At 38.3% G+C, this 26,308-nt stretch overlaps 1 protein-coding gene across 1 annotated transcript in view; it reads left to right on the forward strand.

Moving 5' to 3' along the window:
* Nucleotides 1-26,219, forward strand: part of CUNH11orf80 (chromosome unknown C11orf80 homolog) — a 90,254-nt gene extending 64,035 nt beyond the window's left edge. The window contains exons 11-16 of the mRNA XM_048807699.1: nucleotides 3,959-4,080; nucleotides 4,753-4,863; nucleotides 7,329-7,427; nucleotides 22,144-22,216; nucleotides 25,753-25,979; nucleotides 26,075-26,219. Of these exons, the coding sequence (XP_048663656.1) occupies nucleotides 3,959-4,080; nucleotides 4,753-4,863; nucleotides 7,329-7,427; nucleotides 22,144-22,216; nucleotides 25,753-25,979; nucleotides 26,075-26,140 (698 nt within the window). The 3' untranslated portion in view covers nucleotides 26,141-26,219. The remainder of the gene's footprint in view (nucleotides 1-3,958; nucleotides 4,081-4,752; nucleotides 4,864-7,328; nucleotides 7,428-22,143; nucleotides 22,217-25,752; nucleotides 25,980-26,074) is intronic.
* The last annotated feature ends 89 nt before the right edge of the window (nucleotides 26,220-26,308 follow it).

Genomic DNA, 26,308 nt, shown 5'->3' on the forward strand with positions numbered 1-26,308 from the left:
TCCTTTGTGATATTACCCCTTGCCCTGTTCGGGATAGAATGTTCCATGGAAACACCCTTTGTGTGTCCCCTCTCTTACTCTGCCCTTGGGTGAGGCCTACTAGGTGTCAGTCAACCTGCTGACAGTGGACATCATGAAGCTAGACTCAGCCCCTTGAAACTGACCCCTTGCCTCATTTGAATAGCCTCTCCTCAATAAAAGGGGTCAGCACATGCAGGAGCTCTCCCTCCCTCCCTCCCTCCCCCCCCCTCTTCCTATGGAGCTATCACAGCAATCCCAAAGAAAAAGGTATTTCTGTCTCTTGTGTGGTTATTTCACGCAGCTCAGTTAGCCCAGTTCCCCTGGAGTGACACCTGAGTGTTTTAGTCGGGAGCAACCTGGCAAATTGGTTCCCTGGGTGGGCAAAAAGGTCTAAGTGCTTAAGCCCCCGGGACAAAAGCTGCACTTGCCAGCACTTATTGTTGCTTGAATTGTTGATAATTGCCATTCTGACAGGAGTGAGATAAAATCTTAGAGTAGTTTTGATTTGCTTTTCTCTAATTGCTAGATGTGTTGCACATTTTTTTCATATATTTGTTGATTGATTGTATATCTTCTTCAGTGAAGTATCCGCTCATTTCCTTAGCCCATTTATTGATTGGGTTATTTGTTTCTTTCAGTGTTGAGTTTTTTGAGTTCTTAATATATCCTGGAGATTAGTGTTCTATCTGATGGGCATGTAGTAAAGATTTTCTCCCATTCTGTTGGCTCTCTCTTCACGTTATTGATTGTTGTAGAAATAGAAAAAGCAATCATGAAATTCATTTGGAAAAATAAGAGACCCAGAATAGCCAAAGCAATCATTAGCAAGAAGAGTGAAGCAGGAGGCATCACAATACTAGACCTAAAACTATACTACAGAGCTATAGTAACAAAAATGGCATGGTACTGACACCAAAATAGACATGTAGACCAATGGTACAGAATAGAGGACACAGAGACAAACCCACATAAATACAGCTATCTCATACTAGACAAAGGCGCCAAAAACATACATTGGAGAAAAGATAGCTTCTTCAACAAATGGTGCTGTGAAAATTGAAAATCGATATGCAGCAAATGAAATTGAACCTTTATCTCTCACCCTGCACAAAACTCAACTTAAAGTGGATCAAGGACCTAGGAATTAGACCAGCGACTCTGCGACTAATAGAAGAAAAAGGAAGCCCAGATCTTCATCATGTTGGCTTAGGACCTGATTTCCTTAACAAGACTCCTAAAGTGCAAGAAATAAAATCAAGAATCAATAAATGGGATGGAGTCAAACTGAAAAGCTTCTTCGAAGCAAAGGAAACAACCAACAATCATTAACAAGTTTTTAAAGCTTCTTAGGTTTCTGGTGTCATCTGGACTTGAGAACTCTTCATCACCATACTGCCTTTCTAGGCATGCACTGTGAAAAAGTGAAAGGGCTTGGAAGGCAGACTACAGGGAGAATATCACAGCCAATCATAGCAAATAACTGGCACCAGTCAATGTGAGTGTTTCTGATCTGGAGTTGTAAGTGATAGGACCTCATTTGTTGATGATGCTGCCCTCAAACTTGCATAGTTTTCCTGGGCTCGGTTTACAACTCTTGAGAAGCTGGTGTTCTTTGGTGCCTTTTTCTATTGGTTAAGGCCAGGGGAATGGGAAATAGAAGAGACCCAGACTTATGAGACTCTGACAAGGAGCTTTAGGTGAGGATATCTGGGGCAGTTATCTGGCCTGTGCACATAAAGAGGCTGATAAGAGAGGCAGCTTAATATTGTGGAGAGGACTTTAGGGTAGAACCAAGAGAGCTGGGTTTACTTTTAACTCTGATAAAGTTTCCTCAGTGATATTTGAGAAGAAAGTCAAATAAATCATCTGAGCCTCCCTTTTCATATATGTAGCATGAGCTTGTCAGGCTAGGTAATATCAAAGCCCTTCCAAGGCTAAAAATCATCTTAAGACTTAAGATCTGGCATTTTTAAGAACATCTGCCAGAGGATAACCTTAGGATTATACCTTAAGATCTCAGAAACAGTGCTGTCATTCTTGTAATTTATACACCTCTGTTTAGCTTGACTCTGACGGTCTACAGTGTCTGAATAGTTGTAATGAGTATTGAATTTAAAAGAAAAATTCATCGCTGCTGTCAGGCAGTGGTGTACACCTATAACCCTAGCATTTTGGGAGGCCGAGGCAGAAGGATCACAAGTTTGAGGGCAGCCTCAACAACTTAGTGAGGCTCTGTCTCAAAATTTAAAAAAAAAAAATGTAAAAGGGTTGGGGATGTAGCTCAGTGATAAAGCATTCTTGGGTTCAATATCCAGTACCAAAAAAGAAATTCATCACTACATTAGCAAACATAGCAAGTGTCTTTTTAAATCTTATAATCTGGTAATTTAGGACTAGTCTCTGAAGGAGATAGTGAGAGGAGGTTGATGCAGATACACTAATTTTACCTTGTCTTTCCCCCTCTTGTAATCCTTGAAAGCTTTCTCCAGAGCTCCTCCTTTTAGGAAACAGATTGTTCAGAATTACAGCCTGTTTCCATGCATCTTTTAAAAAGCACTTCCTTGGCCTTTTTCCCACCTTGTCATGGTAACTTTTCTATGATTAACTCATTATTTTATACAACGTCAGAAGCATCTGGTGGTATCAGCAGTTTTAGGAATGAACTTTGGCTTTTTAATTAAATGTCTGCTTTCAGAAGAGTCTGATTTCTTGAGGCTTTTCTTAGGATCAGACTGTAGAACATGCTAAGTCATCATAGCAACAGCATTATTTCCCCTTTGAATACTGCATGTACATTTCAAAATACTTCATTTCCACTACCCCAGTTTATCTACACAATGTATCTGAAAGAACATATTTGAAGTGAGGAAAGTGAAATGACCCAGTCACCACTATTGATGGCAGAAGTGATCTAAAAATCTTTGTTCTCCTAATTCTAGTTCCAACTCCTTTTTCCATATTTTACCTTCTCTACCAGAAAAGCATCATGGTGTCTTGTGGAGGAAATGTTCTTCTGACTTCCATTTTTTTTAATGTTTATTTTTTTAGTTTTAGGTGGATACAATATCTTTATTTTATTTTTATGTGGTGCTGAGGATTGAACTGAGTGCCTCATGCATGCTAGGCAAGCGCTCTACCTCTGAGCACAACCCAGCCCCCTGACTTTCATTTTTAATACAGTCCTAAGAAAAGCCAGCCAGCCTCAGGCTGCTTCACTGGGATGTCTTTGAACAGACTAGCCAAAGAAAAGTAGAGAAACCTGAAAATAGAAATATTCATTAAGAAGCATTTTCTCTAGGTTCCTAGTAAAGTGAATTTGTCTTTCTATCTGCTGCACCAGGATCATTAAATAATAGCCCATTGTTTGGTGACATATTTTTGCCCATTGTTCTTACATGTCAGCTTTTCTGAGTGATGGTGTTTAGAGGTACCTGTGGTTACTTACTGAGAGGTCATCCCCCATTTAAAAGGACCTCATACCAACAGTTCTCAGGCTCATCTTTGTTTTAACATTTCCTTTACTGCAATACATCTGAAAGAAATGACATACTGTTTACAGTAGCTTGCCTCAACACTGATGCTCAAGTAGGAGAAGAGGAGGGTTAGACACATTCTCCAGGAGATTTTCTTCTCCCTCTTTCTCTTTCCCTTTGAGAGTTACCAGTATCATTATTTTATAGCATGCATTAAACAGGATCCTTCATTTATTTCTTCAAAAATAATGTAGTTCTTCACTTTAATTTTCCTGAAATTTCTTTTACTTGTAAGTAGGAATTGGGTAGATTGATGAGTTGCTGGGAGGAATTCATGTAAACAAAAGTGGACAGGCAGAAGTGGCTGCTGATTCCTGAGGCGTCTTCCTTCATCCCAGCCCTGACTCCCAGCACATGAAGAGTAGTCATCCTCACTCATAGTTACCAGCATTCTGCCCTCTTAGGATTCCACACTTTGCTCACAGCCCAACTCAGCACCATCCTCATGGAGAGCCACAGTGCGGTACGAGATTCCATCCAGGCCATGGTGGACCATGTCTTGGAGCAGCATCACCAAGCTGCCAAGGTAATAAGAAATTCACGACTTCTTTCTAAAAGAGAATGTAGAGCAACAGTGCCTCAGACCCCCAGCCCCTTATGCCCATTCTCTCCTCCTCTGCCACCTAGGTGTTAGTGTAACACTGCATCCAGCCTAGGAACTCAGGCTTTCATAGAGTCACTATAGCCAGCTTGCTTAGTTTATCTTCTTCTAGATAGGTTTGAGTAAATTGGGACCAAAATAATATAGAAAAATGACTGATAACTGTGTCTCTTCCTAATCTGTATATCACCCCATCCCATACATCTTGTGGAGCTGCTGCTTCCCTAAACCTTGTCTTTTCCCCCTGTTTTCCTAATTCTTTATAATACCACATTCTCCTCTTATCTTTCTGAATTTCTCCATCCTGCACACTTGGTAACACATTTCCTACTTCATATAGCTCCCTTTTCAGGGAAAAAACAGCCATCTTAAGAGAGCAAAACTTAAACAAACAAACAAACAAAAAACAGTAAATGTACCTGCTGTGTTGCCCAGTGTCTTACAGCTTGTCTTTTTCTGAATGTGCATGTGTCACCTAAGTCATATCTATGGGAGGAGAGAACATTTAAAAAATTTTTTTGATCCCTTATTGTTAGGGGACAGGGATTCTCTAAACCAGTCTGAAATTAATGTAGTCTCCTCCACTATTTTCTCTAGGCTCATCAGAAACTACAGGCCTCACTCTCAGTGGCTGTGAATTCTGTCCTGAGTGTGGTGAGTGGAAGCACCAACAGCAGCTTCCGAAAGACATGTCTCCAGGCTCTTCAGGTTGGTAGGAGATTGGGGGATATTTATAAGTGCCAGGGTTTTGCTGGGTGCTGTGGCACATGCCTGTAATCCAAGCAGCTTGGGAGGATGAAGCAGGAGGATCATGAATTCAAAGCCAGCCTCAGCAACTTAGTGAGGCCCTAAGCAGCTCAGTGAGACCCTGTCTCTAAATAAAATACAAAAAAGGGCTGGGGGTGTGGCTCAATTATTGAGTAACCCTGGGTTCAATCCCCAGTACCAAAAAAAAAAAAAAGTGCCAGAGTTTTAACGACATCCTATTACCTATCTTTGTAATGTATACAGTGCTTTCAGAATATATTTTCATTTGCTTCCACTGTGATTCTACATAGTACCAGGTCTAAGTGTTTTAAGAAGTGTTAGTTGAATAAATAGTAGTATGTTTACTATTTTACAAACAACAAAAATTATTTAAGATCTGAGCTTCCTTTAGGTCACATAGCTAGTTAAGAGAAAACTATGATTAGATTTGTGATTCTCAATCCCTTGTTGAAGAATGCTTTGCTACCTCTGGGTAACAGAATGCATTGGAAATAACTGAGCAACCATGCATTTTATGTATATGACAGTATACAGTGGTGTAGAGAGTATTGGAATCAGAGGTTTGGCTTCAAATCCTCACTCATTTGTGATTTTGCTTTGTGGACTTCAGCCTACATTTAACTTCTCTGAGCCTTTTCTAAATTGGAAAAAATAATAAACCCTCACAGGGTGAGGACTGAATGTGTGCTATCATCTAAATTTTTATATCTCCCCAAAATTCTTACATTAAAATCCTAACTGCCAAAATGGTGATCTGAGGAGGTATGGAGCTTTTGGGGATAATTAGGTTAGGTTCTGTCATGAATAAAATTAGTGCCAATAATGAAAGATGTTCCATAGAGATCCTCGGGCCCTTCTGCAAGTGAGGATGAAGGGAGAAGTAGGCAGTCTGCAAATGTAAAGGGGCCCCTTACTAGAACCTGACCTTGACTTCTAGCCTCCAGAACTGTGAGAAATACATTTCTATTGTTTATAATCTCACTGGTCTGAGGTAATTTGTTAGAGCAGCCAGAACAGGCTGAGACAGTGAGAAACCACATAGCACTTGCTAGGCTCTTGATAAATGTTAGTTTCTTTCTATCCTTTTAGGAATATGTGCCAAACAATTGGAATTATCAGTGGGTAACATTCATTCCATGTTTGTTGCTTCATTTTTAATTTTTTTCTTAAAAAGTAGTATAATAGAAAATTTTAAATAATACATTTATCACAACAATATAAATTTTTGCATATTTTATCACATATAGTTGTTACCAAAACATTGTATACTCATATGTAATTTGACATTTTCCCATTCTAACAGTCCTAGAATTTTGTTTTGATTAACCGATATTCCACTGTGTTGTTTTAATTTAATAAACCATTTCTCTAATGTTAGATATTTAAGTTGATAACATTCTTTCTGCTGATATAAATAGTGTTTCACTTAATATTTATTGTGATAGCCAGGCACGATGGCATATGCTAGCAGCTTGGGAGGCTGAGGCAGGAGGATCACGAGTTTAAAGCCAGCCTCAGCAATTTAGAAGGCCCTAAGCAATTTAGTGAAACTGTGTTTCAAAATAAAAAATGAAAAGGGCTCTAGGGATGTGGCTAGTAGTTACTCCTGGGTTCAATCCCTGATAAAAAAAAAAAAATTATGTGTAGTGTGTGTGTTGTGTATGGTGATAGCTTGGTTATTTTGAATTATTTCCAAGAATGTATTTCTACAAGTAGAGTTAGTGAGTCAGAGGGTATAAGTAGTACATTTTATCATAGCTTCACCTTTCTGGATCATGTGGATAACACCAGGATAGTTAGAAGAAGCTTAACTTTTATTCTACCTGTGAGATTTTGGGGTGGATCACTTCTTTTTGAATTTCAGTTTTCTAGTTTTTTGTATTGGGTGATTACCCTGGCCCCCTTTAATGTCTTGCAATTAATTCTATATTATAAAGTGTCAAAGATTATTGCTCATTCTAGTGGGTATAGACTATGTTCTTTGATTCCTTTCCTCCCTAAAAGGATTGTCTGAGTAAGAGTTCTTATATTGGCCTAAGTGGTCATTGGAGCCTCTGCTCTCTTGGAACTTATTCTGCATAAAAGCAGTTTTATAACCCCTTCATGAACAGCTGGATCTCTTATTTCCTGTAGACATAGGAGAACCAAGACCTTGGCTAAAGAATCTTGCTTTAGGCTACAGAAATGGGAAGACTTATGGGAGCCATAGCTACCTGTCTCATGTCAAGTACCCCCAGGCGTTTTTCCTGCCTCTCCTGTTCCCATAGAGACTAAAGAAACTCTGAATACAATGTGAAGAATATCATTGTTGTGTGCATCATCCTCTCCCCATTTAAATGTCCTGTGAGTACTTCTGCTTTGGTTTCCAGTACTGGAACTCAGCACTTTCTATATGCCTATTTTAGGCAGCTGACACACAGGAGCTTAGGACCAAACTGCACAAAATATTTCATGATGTCACTCAGCACCGATTTCTTCACCACTGCTCATGTGACATGAAGCAAGTAAGTGCAAAGTAATAATCAGTACTTTGGTGGACAGCTTCCATTTTAATGTGTGGGGAACCTGAATTCAGGGTGGGAAAGTACAAGTACTTTAGATTTCACAGTCTGAGGCTAGTCTTTCATCAAGGAAGCCTGAGGTCTAGAAAAACTTTCTAGAATAAAGTATTACATAGAGGTTGAGAGCATGGTTAGACATTGCTTAAATTCCATTTATGCCACTGTCATTATTATGGAAGTTATTTTACTTTTCTTAAGCCTCAGCTTTTACAAATTTTTTTATATTGGGAATTGAACCCAGGGCCTCAAACATTCTACTGCTGAGCCATATCTCTAGCCCTTTTTAAAATTTTTATTATTTTAAGACAGGTCTTACTATGTTGTCCTAGCTGGCCTCAAACTTGTGGTCATCCTATCTCAGCCTCCTGAATCGTTGGGATAATAGGCATGTGTCACTGCAGGCAGCCAAGCCTCAGCTTCTTTATCAGTAAAACAGGAATGATGCATGTCCAAAATTATTGTTGTGAAATTTGAATAAGATAATGTATGTAAAGTGGTATGCACATAGCTACTATTACAATGGTAATGATATGGTTTGATTCTTGCATTTACTTTTTTTTTAATACTTATTTTTTAGTCGTAGTTGGACACAATACTTTTATTTATTTATTTTTATGTGGTGCTGAGGATTGAACCCAGGGCCTCACACATGCTAGGCGAGTGCTCTACCACTGAGCCACAACCCCAGCCCTTGTATTTACTTTTTTTTTTAATATCCATTTTTTAGTTGTAGGTAGACACAATATCTTTATTTCAGTTTTATGTGGTGCTGAGGATTGAACCCAGAACCTCATGTGTGCTAGGCAAGCACTCTACCACTGAGCTACAACCCCAGCCCTGTATTTACTTTTGACTAATAAAAAATACACTTTCATCTGTTCACCCTTCTCAATGTGGAGATCTAAAGTTGCATCAATTAAGATTTCTAGGGCTGGGGATGTGGCTCAAGCGGTAGCGCGCTCGCCTGGCATGCATGCGGCCCGGGTTTGATCCTCAGCACCACATACAAAAAACAAAGATGTTGTGTCCACCGAAAACTAAAAAATAGATAAATAAATATTTTTAAAAAATTCTCTTCTTAAAAAAAGATTTCTAGGCATGCAAAGTCAAGTATCTTCCACTTGTTTTGTATTAGATTCCTTTAAGGGAGAATCATAATAGGAAATTCTGAATATCTCCCAATTTTAGGTATAGCTGATAGTAGTGATCCAGTTGAAGTCCCACTTTTCTGACTTTCTTAGCTGTAACCTGTAGGATTGAGTCTTCTGGAGCTAAAGCATAAGATAATAAATAAAGAGATTAAAGATAAAATTATTACATGGTGGTTTTGGCCAAGATGGAATAATAGGGACTAGATTTGCCTCCTCCCCAAATTAACAAAAATTCTGGACATAATATATGCAATGGCTCTTAAGACATTAGATATCAGGAAATAAGTAGAATAGTCATTTGCAAAAGATGGAAAAAAAATTGATTTTGTTTCATCAAGCAAAATGATTGCCCCCAGAACACTGCTTAGAGAATTTGGAGGACAGAGAACAAGGAGGGGGAATCTAGACAAAGCTTGGTGGTCTCCCTAAGATGAATAGGTGAAATTGGGAATCCAGGGATACTGTCTCAGTCTGCTGTGCAGAGAGGAAAACCTTATAATCTGTGGAGCATCAAGTAGAATATACTAAGAATACTAAGAAGAGTCTTATCTTAGGAGTGGAGAAAAACTAAACTTACAATAAACAGTCCTCTGTTATCATCTAACAACATTTGAAAGCAGAAGCAAGACCCAAAAGGATCAAAATGTTTTCAGATAATTCAATGGCATTACAAAACAAAGTTCAAGAATGTTTATAGGAATAGCCAGGTACACACACCTGTGATCCCAACTACTTGGGACGCCTAGGCAGGAAGACAAAAAATTTGAGACCAACCTCAGCAACTTAGTGAGATCCTGTCTCAATAAAATCAAAATCAAAAATAACTGGGAATGTAGCCCCAGTGGTAGAGTACTTGTCTACCATGAACAAGTATCTGGGTTCAATGCCCAGTACTGAGAAAAAAATACCCATAACCTACCCAGGTAATATTTGTAGCACCTTAGAAGCCATAGAAAACTTACTGCTTTGCTAAGAATCAGGAAGAAACATCCCACAATGACAAAACTTAATCAAAACTGATCCAGAACTGACATAGCAGTTAGAATTAGTAGATAAAGAGATCACTAAAAGTTATTTTTTTAATATTTTGTAAGTTTTTTCAGTGTGGCCAATTTGAGGGGTGGAGTTTGATTTAGAAAATGATATGATATTTTTCTTTTACAGAGAATATCATGACTAATTATCAAAATATCTTTAGTGTTTCAAGACTCACATGGTAAACATAAAACTGCTACACTTATTCAAATAGTATATGTATATTCAGTGGAAAGAAAAAAGTCATTGGTAGGAGTTATTTCTTTTAAGATCTGCAGCTAATAGGATAAGTTGATGACACAGCACAATTTAATTGGCATTCCTTTTGGGAGTGAGAGATTAAATTCTTTATCCAAAAAAAAAAAAAAAGTCATTTTAATGCATAGTGTTATATCTCCGTGGCCATGTCACAAGAGGCTTGCCAAGGCAGGTAAGGCTTCAGGCCTCACAGAACTGCAGTCAAGTGAAATCATAAATAATAGTATCAAAATTTACCATCTGATCAGTGGATAATGCTTTCAAGGCATTCAATTAGCTTACTTTCTGTAGTATTTAAGCTGTTTACATTGATAATCACATTCATGTAGTATTTGCTACAAGGGAGACACAGAACCAGTTGTTTGGACTAAATATGATGAGAAACCATTCTTTGGGTTCCACATAATTTGTGGCAATCACGGACAGGCTGCTTAAAGAGTGATGTCTACTTTGTTCAACAGCCCTATGAAAAGAAAACAAACTTTAGTACTATTCCAATTGACTTAGCTGGAGAAATGGGAGCTCCTTAAGATGTAGATGCATTTTACAGTCATTTTATGAGGATTTTCCTTCAGGTAAAACTACGACATTGCCTCTCATAAAACAGTTATAATTATAATTGTATTCCATGTATTGCAGAAGCTAGATTGACATGTTAAGATATGGAAGTTACAAAAAAGACCCAAAGCAAACTTTTAAAGATGAAAACTACAATGTCTGAGAGGAAAATTACACTGAATAGTATTAATTGGCACATAAGACACTTAAGGAAAAACACAGCAATAGAAACTACTGAAACAAAACACTGGGGTTTTAAAAAAAGACTATAAATAAAGAAATACTAGCATATCTGTGAGCTGTAGTACAATTTCAAGTAGCCTAATATGTATTATTGAGAAAGATAAAGAAGAAGGGGTTTGGTACCAGGGATTGAACCCATGGGCACTTAACCACTGAGCCACATCCCTGGCCCTTTTTATTTACTTTTTTTTTTTTTTTTTGAGACAGTTTTGCTACTTTGCTTGGGGCCTTGCTGAGTTACTTAGGCTGAGGCTGGCTTCTTTTTTTTTTTTTTGCAATCCTCCTGCCTCAGCCTCCTTAGTCACTGGGAGTACAGACTTGTGCCAGAACACCAGAAAATATACTTGAAGAAATGATGGCTGAAATTTTTTCAAATATGATGAAATCTGTAAACCCACTGATCTAAGAACTTCAATGAACTCTAAGCCCAAGAAGCATAAAGAAAGTAACACCAAGGCATATAATAATTAAATCAGTTAAAATCAGTAGTAATGAACTGGGGTTGTGGCTCAGTGGTAAAGCACTTGCCTAGCATGTGTGAGGCACTGCGTTTGATTCTCAGCACCACATATAAATAAATGAATAAAATAAAGGTTCATCAACATCTAAAAAATATTTTTAAAAATCAGTGGTAAAGAGGAAATCTTAAAAGCAGAGGGGGGAAACCCCATGTTATACATGTACAAGGAAACAGTATAAAGATTACAGCAGACTTCTCTTTGGAAACAGTGTAAGTTAGAAGACCATGCAGCATCTTTACAGTATTAGGGAAACCTCCTGACCTAAATTCTTTACTCAGAAAAATATCTTTAAAAACAAAGATGAAATAAATATTTTTTTCTAACATATAAAATATGAAATAATTGATTATCAGCAGATAAGAAAGGTAAAGTAAATCCTTCAAGCAGAAGAAAAGTAATACCAAATAGAACCTAGGTCTACACAAAGGAATGAAGAACACTGGAAATCTTTATATTTATTTACTATACTATTAAATATAAAGACTTTTTCTTACTATTTTAATCTCTTTAAAACATAATTGACTTTTTTTTTTCAATGCTGCGGATTGAACCTAGGACTCACATACTGGATATATGTCTTACCACTGAGTCCCATAACTGACGTTTTTTTAAATTTTTTTTTTAGTTGTAGATGGACACACAATATTATTTATTTATTTATTTATTTCTTTAATGTGGTGCTGAGGATCGAACCCAGGGCCTCACAAGCACTCTACCACTGAGTTACAACCCCAGCCCATAACTGACTTTTTAAAAGCAAAAATAGTAACAATTTGTAACCTATATGCAAATAAAGTGTATGACAACAGTAGCACACAAGACCAGGAGGAGAGAAATGGAAATACATTTATAAGGCCTTATATTGTATGTGGAATCATATAATATTAAAGGCAGACTGAGCTAAAAGCAACCATTAGATAACACAAGAAGGACTTATAACTAATAAGCTAGGGAAGGAGTTAAAATGGAATTATTGGGGCTGGGGTTGTGGCTCAGAGGTAGAGTGCTTGCCTAGCATGCATGAGGCACTGGGTTTGATCCTCAGCACCACATAAAAATTTAAAAAGATATTAAAAAATAATAATAATAAAATGGAATCATAAAAATAATCCAAAAAAGGCAGAAAACAAGAAAAATGAAAGTGAGCACAATGACACCAGTGGAAAACAGTTATGAAGAAGGTTTGTTTAACCCACATCATTTATCCCATAAGTTGGTCTAAACCCAGTTAAAAGATAGATTGTTAGAATGGATAACGGGGGGGCTGGGGATGTGGCTCAAGCAGTAGCGCGCTCGCCTGGCATGCGTGCGGCCAGGGTTCGATCCTCAGCACCACATACAAAACAAAGATGTGTCCGCCAAGAACTAAAAAATAAATAAATATTAAAATTCTCTCTCTCTTTCTTTCTTTCTCTCTCTCTCTTAAAAAAATAGAATGGATAAAGGAGCAAGAGTCAACTATATGCAGTCTAAAAGAATCCCACTTTAAAGACACAAAAAGATTAAAAGGATGGAAAAAGATATGCTACACTAATGAAGAGAGAGCTAGGGGCTGTGTTAATATTAGACAAAATAGATTTCAAAACAAGGGGTAAAGAGGTCACTTCATCATGAAAGCATCAGGCATCATGAGGACAGTACAGATGTTCTATCACAAGTTGAAAATGTTGTCAGTCAAAATGCATTTAATAACCTAACTTACCGAACATCATAAATTAGCCTCACCTACCTTTAAGTTCAGAATGCTTGTATTACCTTATAGTGGTACAGAATCATCTACCATAAATCTACTGTATAAAATGTTGAATCTCTCATGTAATAGCACTGAGAATGATACTGAAAGTGAAAATAGAATGGTTGGTCAAGGACCATCTGTAGTCCTAAAGATTCAAGTACCTTTTATGAGAACTTTAAAATACATGAAACAAAACTAATAGAACTAAGAAGAAATAGATACATATTTATACTTAGATATTTCAACAAAATTTTTTAAAATGTTTATTTATTTATTTTTTAGTTTTCGGCGGACACAACATCTTTGTTTGTATGTGGTGCTGAGGATTGAACCCCGGGCCGCACGCATGCCAGGCAAGCACGCTACCGCTTGAGCCACATCCCCAGCCCCAAAATGTTCTTAATAATTGATAGAATGGGGGGCTGGGGCTGGGGCTCAGTGGTAGAGCGCTTGCCTAGCATGCATGAGGCACTGGGTTCAATCCTCGGCACCACATAAAAATAAAATATTGTGTCCACCTAAAACTATTAACAAATAAATATTTTTAAAAAATAATTGATAGAATGGGTAGAGAGAAAATCAGTAAGTCTATAGAAGTCATCAGTAACACTATCAATCAGTTTGACCTAATAGATGTTTATAAATCACTCTGCCCAACCACAGAAAAACATGCATTATTTTCAAGTATACGGGACATTTATAAAGGGAGAACATATTCTGAGTCATTAGGTAGGTCTCAATAAATTTAAGTTTATTTAAAGTCATAGGAAGTACATTTTTTACCACAATAGAATTATTAAAGTAAAATCAATAACACAAAATTTTAAAAATATTTGGAAAATAAATTAGTTATAAACACAAAATCAGAAGGGAAATTAGAAATAATTGAATAGAAGTGCAGTTTACCAAAATTTATAGGGTATTGCTAATGTAGAAAATGTCTGTGTGATAAAAGAAAATATTATCAAATCAGTTTCCTTACCTTCAGGTTAAACCAGAACAAGCAGAGAAAATTAAACACAAGGTAAATAAAAGAAATGAAATAATAAAGATCAGAGTAGAAATTTTTAAAAAAAAGAATAATAGAGAAAAATGAAACAAAAAGGTGGTTCATTGAGAACATTAATAAAATTGATAAACATGTAGACAGATTAATCAGAATAAATATAGAAGGCACCAGTTGCCAGAAACTAGAAAGGTGGCATCAGTTGCTCATCAGTATGAGCAACTCTACAGCAGTACATTTGACCACTTAAATGAAATAGACAGATTTCTTAAAAGATAGGAATTACCAAAGTTCACTAGGAAGAAACACCCATGTATACGTTTAGTTCTTTATCTATTAAGGAAATTGAATTTTTAGTTAATAGCCTTTCCATAGTCTCCAGAATATATAAAGAACGCTCAAAAATCATTAATAAGAAAAATGCCAGTTTTTTAAATGGACCAAAAATTTGAGTATACACTTCACCTAAAAAGATATAGTAAACAAACATCAAACACATGAAGCCAACATCATTAGTCAAAAATTCAAGCAAAAGCCACAATTAGATATCATTTTATACCCATTTGGAATAAAAATACTGTATCACTGGGTGAAGTGGCATGCACCTGTTGTACTGTTTTCCCTGCTCAGGAGACTGAGGCAAGAGGATCACTTGAGCCCAAGAGTTGGAGGATGGTCTGGGCAACATAGCAAGACCATGTCTCAAAAAAAGAAAGAAAGAAAAAGTAAACAGACTAAACCAAGTGTTGGCAAGATGTGGAAGAACTAGAACTTTTATACCCTGTTTGTGGGAATGAAAGATGGTACAATCACTTCAGAAAATAATTTGACAGTTTCTTTAAAGTTAAATGTGGCCAGGTGTGGTGGTGCACACCAGTAATCCCAGCAACTCAGGAGGCTGAGGCAAGAAGATTGCAAGTTCAAGGCCAGTCTCAACAACTTATTGAGGCCCTAAGCAATTTAGCAAGACCCTGTCTCAAAATATAAAAATTTAAGGGCTGGGGATATGTCTCAGTGGTTAAATACCCCTGGGTTCAAATCCCCAGTTTTAAAAAAATGTTTAATAAATGTTAAATATGTACCTACCATATGACCTAGCTATCCCACGCCTGCGTATTTACCCAAGATAAATAAAACCTATATACACATAAAAACTATGCACATATATGTACACATTAACACTAATATTTATAGCATCTTTTACAAGTCCAAAACAGGGAACAAACCCAATGTCAGCAGGTAAATAGATAAGCAAATTTTAGTTTATCTATACAATTATACAATACTCAGTAATAAAAGGAATGAACTGTTGATACACAGAATATCTAAAAGCCATGCTGGGTGAAAAATCCAGAAATAGTTAAGAGTGCATCCCCTCACTCATACATTGCTGGTGGGACTGAAAATTGGTGCAGCTACTCTGGAAAGCAGTATGGAGATTCCTTAGAAAACCTAGAATAGAACCACCATTTGGCTTAGCTATCCCACTCCTCAGCATATACCCAAGGACTTAAATCAGCATACTATAGTCATGAGGCCAAATCAATGTTCATAGAAGCACAATTCACAACAGCTAAGCTATGGAACCAACCTAGATGCCCTTCAACAGATCAATGGATAAAGAAAAAATATATATACACAACGGAGTCTTACTCAACCATAAAGAAGAATGACTTTATGACTTTTGCCAGTAAATGGATGGAACTGGAGACTATCATACTAAGTGAATAAGCCAATCCCCCAAAACCAAGGGCCAAATGTTTTCTCTGATATGTAGATGCTAACACACAATAAGGAGACGGGGGAATAGAAATTCGTTGGATTAGACAAAGGGACGAGAGAGGCAAGGGGAATAGGAAAGATAGTAGAATGAATTGGACATAACTTTCCTATGTTCATACATGAATACATGACCAGTGTAACTCAACATCATGTTCAACAACAAGAATCAGAAGATATGCTCCATCTATGTATATATAGTATGTCAAAATACACTCTACTGTCATGTATATCTAAAAAGAACCAATAAAAAATTAAAAAAACTTTTCCAAGCCAATCAAATAAACAAATAGCCCAGGAAAATAAATAAAAATTATAAACATTTAATCTGTAATACAAATAAAAAATATTGTTGAAGAAGAGAGTGAGACCACTGGATAGGCGAACAGCTTGTGTTTAAATGTCAGGTCCAGCAGAGTTCCTTATACAAACAAATATACATTCACAAATTGCCAGTTTCTTTCCCTCTACCCCAGTTAAATGTTACTTGCCAGAGAGGGACTTTTTGCTCATGAAAGAGCTCAAAGTACTTGTGGGCCAGTTGCGCTGGAGGCAGAGTTTGCAGCTTCAGGTTGGTCCAGCTGTGCATGGAGTTGGCCAAGTTCACAAAAGTATAATAACCCCAGATGGTCATTCCCATAGTTAGATAAATGGGTCATGAAAATTCTGATCTGAAAGATAAATAAAAATGACCTCACAACATCATCTGCTTAAGCTCAAAAGGGGCTGTGGTTGTGGCTCAGTGGAAGAGTGCTTGCCTAACATGTGTGAGGCACTGGGTTCAATTATCAGCACCACATATAAATAAATAAAGGTCTATTGACAACTAAAAACAGTTAAAAAAAATGTGTCAGCAAAAGCTCCAGGAAGCATGTCACCTTACCTTGGAATGTCATGGAAAGTACAATTATATTTTTATATGGAAAGACCAACATTTAACTTCTGTATCAAACTAATACTCAAAAGTCACTTTTAAAATTAAAGTTCTTATTGAAGGCACAGTGATGCACTCCTGTAATCCTAGCAGCTCAGGAGGCTGAGACTGGAAGATCACGAGTTCAACGCCAGCCTCAACAACTGCAAGTCACTAAGCAACTCAGTGAGACCCTGTCTCTAAATAAAATACAAACTAGGGCTGAGGACGTAGTTCAGTAGTCAAGTGCCCCTGAGTTCAATCCCTGGAACCCCCCCAAAATTGTTATTGAGGGGCTGGGATTGTGGCTCAGCAGTAGAGCGCTCACCTAGCATGTTCGAGGCCCTGGGTTTTATCCTCAGCACTACATAAAAATAAATAAATAAAATAAAGATATTGTATCCAACTACAACTAAAAAATAAATATTTAAAAAATTATTTTTGAGAATGGCATTCCCTCACTGCTTATCCAAAGTATAGTGTAACTTTCAATATCAGTTTTTTCCCTGTTATGGAATTAAAATCAAATCCCAATTTTTATTCTTAAAATTATTTTTAAGAATAGTGAAGTGCCAGAATTAAATCAGTTCTAAAATTAAAACATTGGTCCAGATATTTTCTGATGTAGATACATATGATATGTTGAAATGGAATCAGAGTTGAGTAAACTTTATTGTTTCTTTGTTGTCTAATGGGAGATTTTTTTTAACTACAATAAAGGATTTTGATTATTTTCTCCATCAGAAATGGTGTTTGAGGGACTTAAAAACAGCATACTACAGGGATACAGCCATATCAATATTTATAGCAACACAATTTACAATAGTTAAATTGTAGAACCAACCCAGATGCCTTCAGTAGATGAATAGATAGGGAAAGTTTGGTATATATACACAATGGAACATTACTCAGCTTTAAAAGAGAATAAAATCATGGCATTTGCAGGTAAGTGGATGGAGTTGGAGAATATAATGCTAAATGAAGCAAGCCAATCCCAAAAAAACAAAGGCCGAATGTTTTCTTTGATATGAGGATGATGGCTCATAATGATGATGGGGTGGGGGAGCATGGGAGTAATGGGGGAACTTTAGATAGTGCAAAGGGGAGGGTGGGGAAGTGGGGGGAAAGGGGTAGGAATAATGGTGGAATGAGTTAGACATCATTACCCTAAGTACATGTATGAAGACACAAATGGTATGAAAATACTTTGTGTACAATCAGTGACTTGAAAAATTGTGTTCTTGTGTGTAATATGAAACAAATTGTATTCTGCCATCATGTATAACAAATTAGAATAAATAATTAAAAAAAGAAATGATGTTTGAGGAAATTAACCTGATTTGCATATTTTATATATACATTTATTGAAACATCACATAGTACCCCACTAATATGTTCAATTTTTTTGTTTAAATGTATCAAATTAATTTCATAAAACTAATAATGGTGGCACAGAAATTCATTACATTTAGCTAAAACCTTTTCAATATATCTAATCCTTTTATGGTTTTTTCATACCTCAGTATTAACTCTAAAAATATATGGCATTTCAATTACTGTTCTTTTTGTATCATAAACTAAGGAAAAGTGAAATCTAGATTGTTCTAGACAGACCAACCAAAATTCTGAATGTGATTACAGAGATAATCTGATGTACAGTCTATCAGGCATTGTAGCAAGAATTAAAAATACCAAATGACATAATTTCTATCTAAATTGCAGAGATTACTTCTGCATCTCATAAAAAGAGAGTTCCTTTTCAATAACAATATTTTATATTTGTTCCTAAATGTCAAATTGTTTTAAAATATATAAGTGGTTTAAAAAGTAATTTTACTTTTATATATATATATATATATGAATGTTCAGAGTAACCAAACTTTTAGAATACAGTATTTTATTAATTTTATTAATAAATCAGGAAAATAAAAGATTATAATTAATATTATAATAAATATAACATTTGAAATTGAACAGATAAATATAGAAGAAAAGTCAAAGGTTTCAAAAGCTAATGTTTGATATGGTTGTTTACTTTTTTAACAGATTATGTTGCTTGATGTGGTTATTTTGGGCTATTTGGAAATAAAAATGGATATGCAGTTAAAAAAAGAGGCATATTCTTTGCTTGCATTTCTACAAAATTCTATAAAATGCCAAGTAATCTGTACTTTTTGTGTCAATGGTTGCTTGAAGATGGGAGATAGGAAAGTTGAAAGGAATCATTACAAAGGGCAGCAAGAAACTTGTGGGTGATAGATATATTCATTAACCTTGATTGTGATGATAGTTTTATAGGATATGTATATGTCAAAACTTACCAAATTGTATATTTTATATGCATGCAGTTTACTTTTTGTTAGTCACATACAGTTTCTAAGAAAGTAGCAGGGCCTTTAGCATGTCCTCTGGATTTTCTTCCTCCTCCCTCTGCCTCTCTGATTTATTGGGGAAGTTTAGGTATCTGGGCACAAAGGATCATGACATTTCATGGATTTGCCCATCTTCCTCTTCAGTGTGAGTGGAAAGACCCAGTAGAAGTGAGTTCCTGTTAATGCTCCCTTCACCACAACTTTCATCATGGCCCTATGCACCCTCTAGGAGGCACTTTCCAGGAATGTGTTAGCTCAATGCAAATACTGTCACTGGTTTCCCTCCAATTTGGAGAGTTGCTGCCCATACCTTGAGCATTTTAAACTAATGTCCACTGTGTTCATTTCCTAGGGATGCTAGAAGACAGTATCATAAACTCAATAGCTTAAAAACAACAGCATTTATTCTCTCACAGTTCTGGAGGCCAGAAGTCTGAAATCAAGGTATGGGCAGGGCTATACTCCCTTCACCAGTTGTAGAGCAGAATCCTTCCTGCTACTTCCAGCTTATGGGAGGAGCATCTTGGCTTCCTTGGCTTGCATCTTGCATAATTCCAATCTCTACCTCTATCCTCACCTAGTCTTTCTCCCTCTGTCACTCAAATATCCCTCTACCTTTGTCTTATAGGGATACTTATCATTGGATTAGGGCCCACCCTAATTCAGGCTTAAATCTCCAAATCTTTAATTATATCTGCAAAGACCCTTTTTTCAAATAAGCTCATATTCACAGAATCTGTGGATTTAGGAGTTGGATTTGTCTTTGGCAGGGGAGCATAATTCAATTCACTTTAGCCATCTGTATCTTCAGGATAAGGCATGTGCCATTGTCACAGGATCTGGGACTTACAGGAAAAGACAGACTCCTCAGGATCTAGGAATATTTCAGCTTTTGAATCCGTAGTACTCAGATCTCTGATATCCTAGCAAGAGTCAAAAAAGAAAAAGAAAAAAAATCCAATATGGCCTCTTTACCCTGTTCTTTGGCTGTAGTGATGGGTCAGAGCCTTGGGCCATTCATAACCCAATTAACTTGGCAGACAGCTAGTAAACTAGAGACCTTACCAGTAGCCCTAAGTCTTAGAAGAAAGGAGCATTTACTGGATTTCTAATCTGTGCCAAGATTTTCACTTTATCTCCACAAAGATGTTATGAAAAAACAAAAAAGTTGTACTGTTTTAAGGAAACTGGTTACAAAACTTTTGCAGTCTGCCTAGACTCACAGCTAGTAAATGGCAAGTCCGCAATTTGTACTGACATGCCCTGGCTCCAAAGCCCAGTAACATTGTGACTATGTAGGACTGGGTAGCAAGCCCATGGAATAAGAGTGATCTTAAGCCAGCTGCACACATGGTCATCACTGCTTCCCTCTGATAATGGCCATTTAGTGATAAATAACTTTTAGTGGCATAAGAGTGGCACCCAGTGGCTTCAGTTACACACTACAAGATCAAGGATAATACATAAAATTCTTTTAATGTGGAGCTAATCCCTCAATTTCCATTAATAAAGAAAAGGTAGAATTGGTGACCCTCTTATGGGTAGTGCTGCTGTGAACATTTTTGTGTAGACATGTTTGAAATTCTTTTGGGTATATCTAGAAATGTAATTTCTAGTTCATATGGTAACACCGTGTTTAACTGTTTAACTTTTTTTTTTTTTTTATGTAGGAATTGAACTCAGGGCTACAAATGTGCATGCTAATAAGCACATGTTGAACCACTGAGCTGCCCTCCCAGCATATTTAACATTTTTTTGTGTGGTATTGGGAATTGAATCTAGGAGTGATTTACCACTGAGTTATGTTCCCAGAGCTGTATTTTGAGACAAGTTGTCACTAAGTTGCTGAGGCTGGCCTTGAACTTGTGATCCTCCTGCCTTAGATGCTGGTATTATAGGCATGTACCATCACACCTGGCCCTGTTTGTTTATATTTTTGAAGAATTTCCAAACCATTTTCCAAAGGTGGCTATACCATTTTATATTACTGCTAGCTCTGCAGTGGTTCCAATTTCTTCACATCCTAATCTATAGTCGTTTCTTTCCTCCTTCTTATTGCAATCCTAGTTGGGGGGGAAGTAGTATCTCAGTGATTTTGATTCACATTTCCCTGATGAGTAAGGATATAGAGCATCTTTTCGTGTCTTATTGGCAGATTATATACCTTCTTTGGAGAAACATCTATTCATATTCTTTGCCCATTTTTAGATTGGGTTGTTACTTTATATTGAACTATTAATTATTTATTCTGGATTTTAAAAGTACCTTATCAGATATGATTTGCATATATTGTATTCCATTCTTGTTGGGTTTACTTTTCAAGTGTCCTTTGAAGCACAAGCTTTTAATTTTCATGAAGAAGATATATATTTTATAACTTTGTATGAGGAGCTGGGAGAATTGGGTCATGGTCCTAGTAAGTATCTGTTTTTCTGTCCAGATTGGACCAACTGGTGTGGCAGAGCTCTGAAGGGCTACACATGACTACAGAATGTTCCCTTTGGCTTCCCAGGTTTGACTGTTCCAGTCAGTTCTTTATTGAGCACTTACCCTGTGTATGGCACTCTGCTAGCTATAAAGAGACAGACCTTCCAAGTGATTTAAAGTTTAGAAAATGGACATATGCACACAAAAATGGTGAATAGGGGGCTGGGTCCAGTGTTGCACACTGGTAATTCTGGCTACATGGGAGGCTGAGGCAAGAGAATTGCAAGTTTAAGGTCAGCCCGAGCAACTTAGAACCAAAATTAAAATAAAATAAAAAGGATGAAACTCAGTGGTTAAAAAAAAAAAAAAAAGATGAATGGGTATACAGAGTGTGCTTCAGAGCCTGAGGAGTGGGGCAAACAGTAGGCAAGTGTGTGGAGTTCAGAGGAAGTAAGGATATGTCAGCAGTACTAGAGTGAGCTGCAGAAGGAAGCCTTGAAGGCTGGAGGCCAGGTAGGGGGATCCATGAGGAAGTTAAGAGGGAGTTCCAGGTGGAGAACAGCCCTTTTGGATTGGCTAAGCTCTCAGGCACACTCCTATTTCACTGGGGTTCATTCATGTGTCTGAATAACTCACTTGGAATTTTTGATTTTTAAAGCAGCTGACCCCAGAGAAAAAAGATTTAGCCCAGAACACTGAGGATGCACATGAGAACAGCCCAGAGCTCCTTGCAGGTAAGGCTGTAGCTTTTCAGGTAAGCCCTGGATTGAAACTGAGGTGGTAGGACATATGGTTTCAAGCTGTCCACTGCACCTTCATCAACATCCTTCTGGGATTTGGGGGGTTGGCTCCCCCTGCCATTGTGGTCTTCTGAGATAGGGCTAGAAATTTCTAATATGGGTTGTATAGTTACAGATAGGTGCACTTGATGGGGAGGGGGAAGGTAACAGGCAGATTTCAGGGCGCTCAATCTGATTAATTCCCTTATCTTTCCTTTTTTTTTTGTCCCAGGGATTGAACCCAGGGGTGCTCAACCACTGAGCTATATCCTCAGCCTTTCTTTTTATTATTATTTATCTTGAGACAGGGTCTTGCTAAGTTGCTTAGGGCCTCTCTAAATTGCTGAGGCTGGCTTTGAATTTGTAATCCTCCTCCTCAGCCTCTGGGAGTCACTGGGATTATAGGCGTGTGACACCACACCTGGCTTTGTATCTTTTCTTGATCATCAGTATTGATAATGTAGCTCTCCCACATATTAGTTGCTGCTCTTTTGAGCTCTGAAAGCTGTTCCTGGTTACAGATCTCACCTCAGTTTTGATGTGTGTTGTGAGGAGGTGTCAGTGTGTGATGTGATGGTATTTATACTGAAGTCTTTTCTTCATACCTGCCTCCACCCAACTCTCAGCCTTCAGGGCCAGCAGCCACAGAGGTAATAGCAGTTCTCATGAATAGTTACTGACAATTGCTGAGCACTATTCTGGATCCTTTAAAGTTTACTAATGCTCTTAGTTCTCAAAACAATCCTATGCAGTATAGGCACCATTATTCTCATTTTTAGGTGAGGAAATTGAGGCTGAGAGAACAATGCCAATAAACTTACACAAGGTCACACAGCTGGTAAATGACAGATCCAGAATTCAAATCCAGGCAGCCTACCTCTGATCTATCTCTAGATAAGCCATATTAGCAGAGATGCTTTCCTATAGATCTTGAGTCCTTCAGACAAAACAGTATCTGGGCTTCAGGAACTTTGGGGACTGTGACTTCAGTCCTTGTGCTCTGTTGCTAAATCCCTCTTTCTAGGGTACAGCTATAACACAGTGCATGCTGTCTATGCTTGTGCCCAAGATGTATTCCTGAATCATTCCTTCCATTGAACCATGTTTTGAATGTTGTTGGGGGCTGTTTGTTACTGAAAAGAATGCTACAGAGAAGGTTTGTATAAAGCAAATAATCTAGTGTTATAAATTCAGATTTGGAGACTTAAAAAACATTGTAGTATGTATGCAGTGAGAAAAGGCAAAAGAATAGGTATCTTCTCTCAGAAGGAAGACTGTTAACATTTAGTTCAACACCTTCTGTGGACCCTGGGGAGATGCTAGGCTCTTCCACAAAACTTATTTAGTCCTTATGGTGACCTTGTGGGCTGCATCGCTCCTCCCACAAATTAGACAACTCAGGCTCAGAGGTCAGGTAGAGGACTTAATCTCAGCAAGATGCCTCCAAAGCCCATGCTTTCTCTATTGTGCAACATGAGCCTTAAAATCTGGTTGCTTACAACCAGGTGGGACCTCCTAGAAGATCATTTGAGTTGTTCTTCCCTAAAAAACCTGCAACTGTCAGCAGCATGCATTCTGTGTTCCATGTGGAGAGCTTCAAAGAAGAAAATTGCTGAACAACTGTGTGTTGATGTCCCTGAACATCCATGGTCCATTCACTCAGGAGCCTTTGGTTTATCAGTACTTCCCCCCCCCTTTTTTTTTTTTTTTGCCCTCTCTCTTCAGTGGCTACTCCATTCTTTTAAAAGTCCACCCAGCCTCTACTCCCAACATAGCCTCTTGCTTTACACTTACTTTTTTTCCCTCAGTAAACTTGCCAACTTGTATTCCTCCCACTGTAAAGCCTTATTAGTAAGGGAACCTTTACCCTTCAGGCTTGGGGTGGAATCATCCTTTCAGTTTTCTAAGGACCTGTTTGTGTCAGTTATCACTTCTGTACCTTTCCCTCTCTTCTGAGTTCTTTTTCTTTAGCAGGTCAATCCTTCATTTTTTCAAAAGGACATCTCCCATGACTTTTGTCTCCTCCACCTATTCTCAGTCTCTCTCTAGCCCATCTCAACCAACATTCTCAAAACAAGCTGCATGTATACTCTCCCCCTTTCCTTTCCTTATACTTTCCCAAACTTAAGAGTATTTCTCTGTGACTTCTGTACTTGCAAGTTCTCTCATTAGGAAGTACTTTTAATCACCAAATTGTGCATTTACCTTTATCATTTCTGAACTATTTACAGAATTTGGCACTATAAAAGTGACTTACCTGGTTCTCTCTTTTTGAGCTTTTTTCTTCCACTACCTTCCTCTGGTCATTATTCAACAGTGATCATCCTACACTCCATCTTTATCTTCCATTCCAGCTGTTAACCACTGTGATTCTGGGTTCAAGACTCTCAAATTGGTATGACCTGCCTGTTCTCTCCTAAATGCCAGAAAGGAGCCTTATCTGCTCTAGGTAGCTCCACAGGGAGATCCCATTGGTACCTCAATTTCTTCTCTCCTGATACCTTCCTTCTGCAAACCCCACCCCACTGAGATCAGCTCTTCTTACTTTAGGCTGCCATTAATGGTACCACTATATATCTAGTTCTTTATAGATAAATTAGATTCATTTAATGTCTTCCTGCATTTAGTTTGATATAAGCAAACTTATGACAAAGTGATCCTTCTAAGCTATATAATCAACCATATATTTTTCTAGTCCTTAAAACTCTTCACTGTCTTCCTGTTTGTTTCCTATGGCTAAAAAACTCATTTCTTAGCCTCCTCTGATTCCTGTGAACCCCTCAAACTTATTTGCTAGGATCCCATACCTTATATGTAGGATGTTTTATGCTTTTATATAAAGTTTATTTGCATGACTGTTTCAGTGTGGAATTCCTTTTCCTTCCCTTATCTGTCTGGTATATCTCTCTTCATCCTCCCCAACCCAGCTCTGGCATCTCCTCAGGGAAGCCTTTCTTCACCCTCCCATGATTAAGTTTCCTCTTTTGTGCCTCTGGGCTGTGTACACATCTTTGCATCCCTCCACCATGTGTGAGCTACTCCCAGGGAAAAGCTCCTTGATTTACATTCCCAGGACAGGCTCAGGAATCATGTATTGACCCACATTGTTTTAAGTTTGCATAAGCGAAATCAGTTAAGAATAGGAAAGCTGCCTATGGGCACTGCAGGAGAAAGGTGAGGCCTGTTCCTCCTGGGCCAGGGGAATCAGAGCTTGGCCGGGAGGAAAGACCTTGATAGTGCAGACTCCATGGACAATCTATGAGTGAAAAGTCGCTGAGGACACCTGAGCCCTCAAGTAAGGGCTTGGTAGTATCCCAGTGGCCCATTCTAAGGACCAGCTCAAGGGGGATAGGTAGGCCAGAAATCGTTCATACAGCGTCTGCCTGCTCCTTAAGACCCCACAGCTGAAGTTTTTGCTCTGGACAGGACCAGATGATAGAGATGGGGTGAGCGGAATCTTTATAAGATGAAGCGGGCCTGTTTTCTCCTAGAGATCAGCGGGCAAGCAGAAAACAAGAGGCTTAAGAGGGGCAGCCTCCATCAGAGCGTGGAGGAAATGGAAGCTCCCCATTCTGCCAGCGCCGCGGGCACGCCAGAGATCTGCCCGCGCCGCCTGGAGCCCACCGCGGCCTCCCTCACCGTGAGCAGGGCGGAGCGCCGCACGGTCCACGTCCAGGCTCCCGTGCCAGACAGGGCGAGCCCGGGGAGAGTTCTGGAGGTAACCCGGCGAGCACTGCGCGGAAGGGCGCAGCGGGAGGTACGGGCACCTGGACGTTACGGAGTCCTCATCCCGGGCTCCCTTTGCTCCCGCAGGATGCACTGTGGCTGCAGGAAGTCTCCAATCTGTCCGAGTGGCTGAGTCCCGGTCATGGACCCTGAGCTGGACCGCTACTGAGAGTCCTCGGGGACGGGAAGGGGCAGTTGGCTGCGAAGTTGTTGCTTCAATAAACCTGCACAGCGCACCTTGTCTGTCTGTTTCAGTACTGGGGCTGTACGCTGGGGCGGAGCCGGGCGCTGGGGCGGGGTCAGGGGCCTGCGCCGCCGCCT

Source organism: Marmota marmota, unplaced genomic scaffold, assembly GCF_001458135.2.
Source record: "Marmota marmota marmota unplaced genomic scaffold, marMar, whole genome shotgun sequence".
Lineage (NCBI taxonomy): Eukaryota > Metazoa > Chordata > Mammalia > Rodentia > Sciuridae > Marmota > Marmota marmota.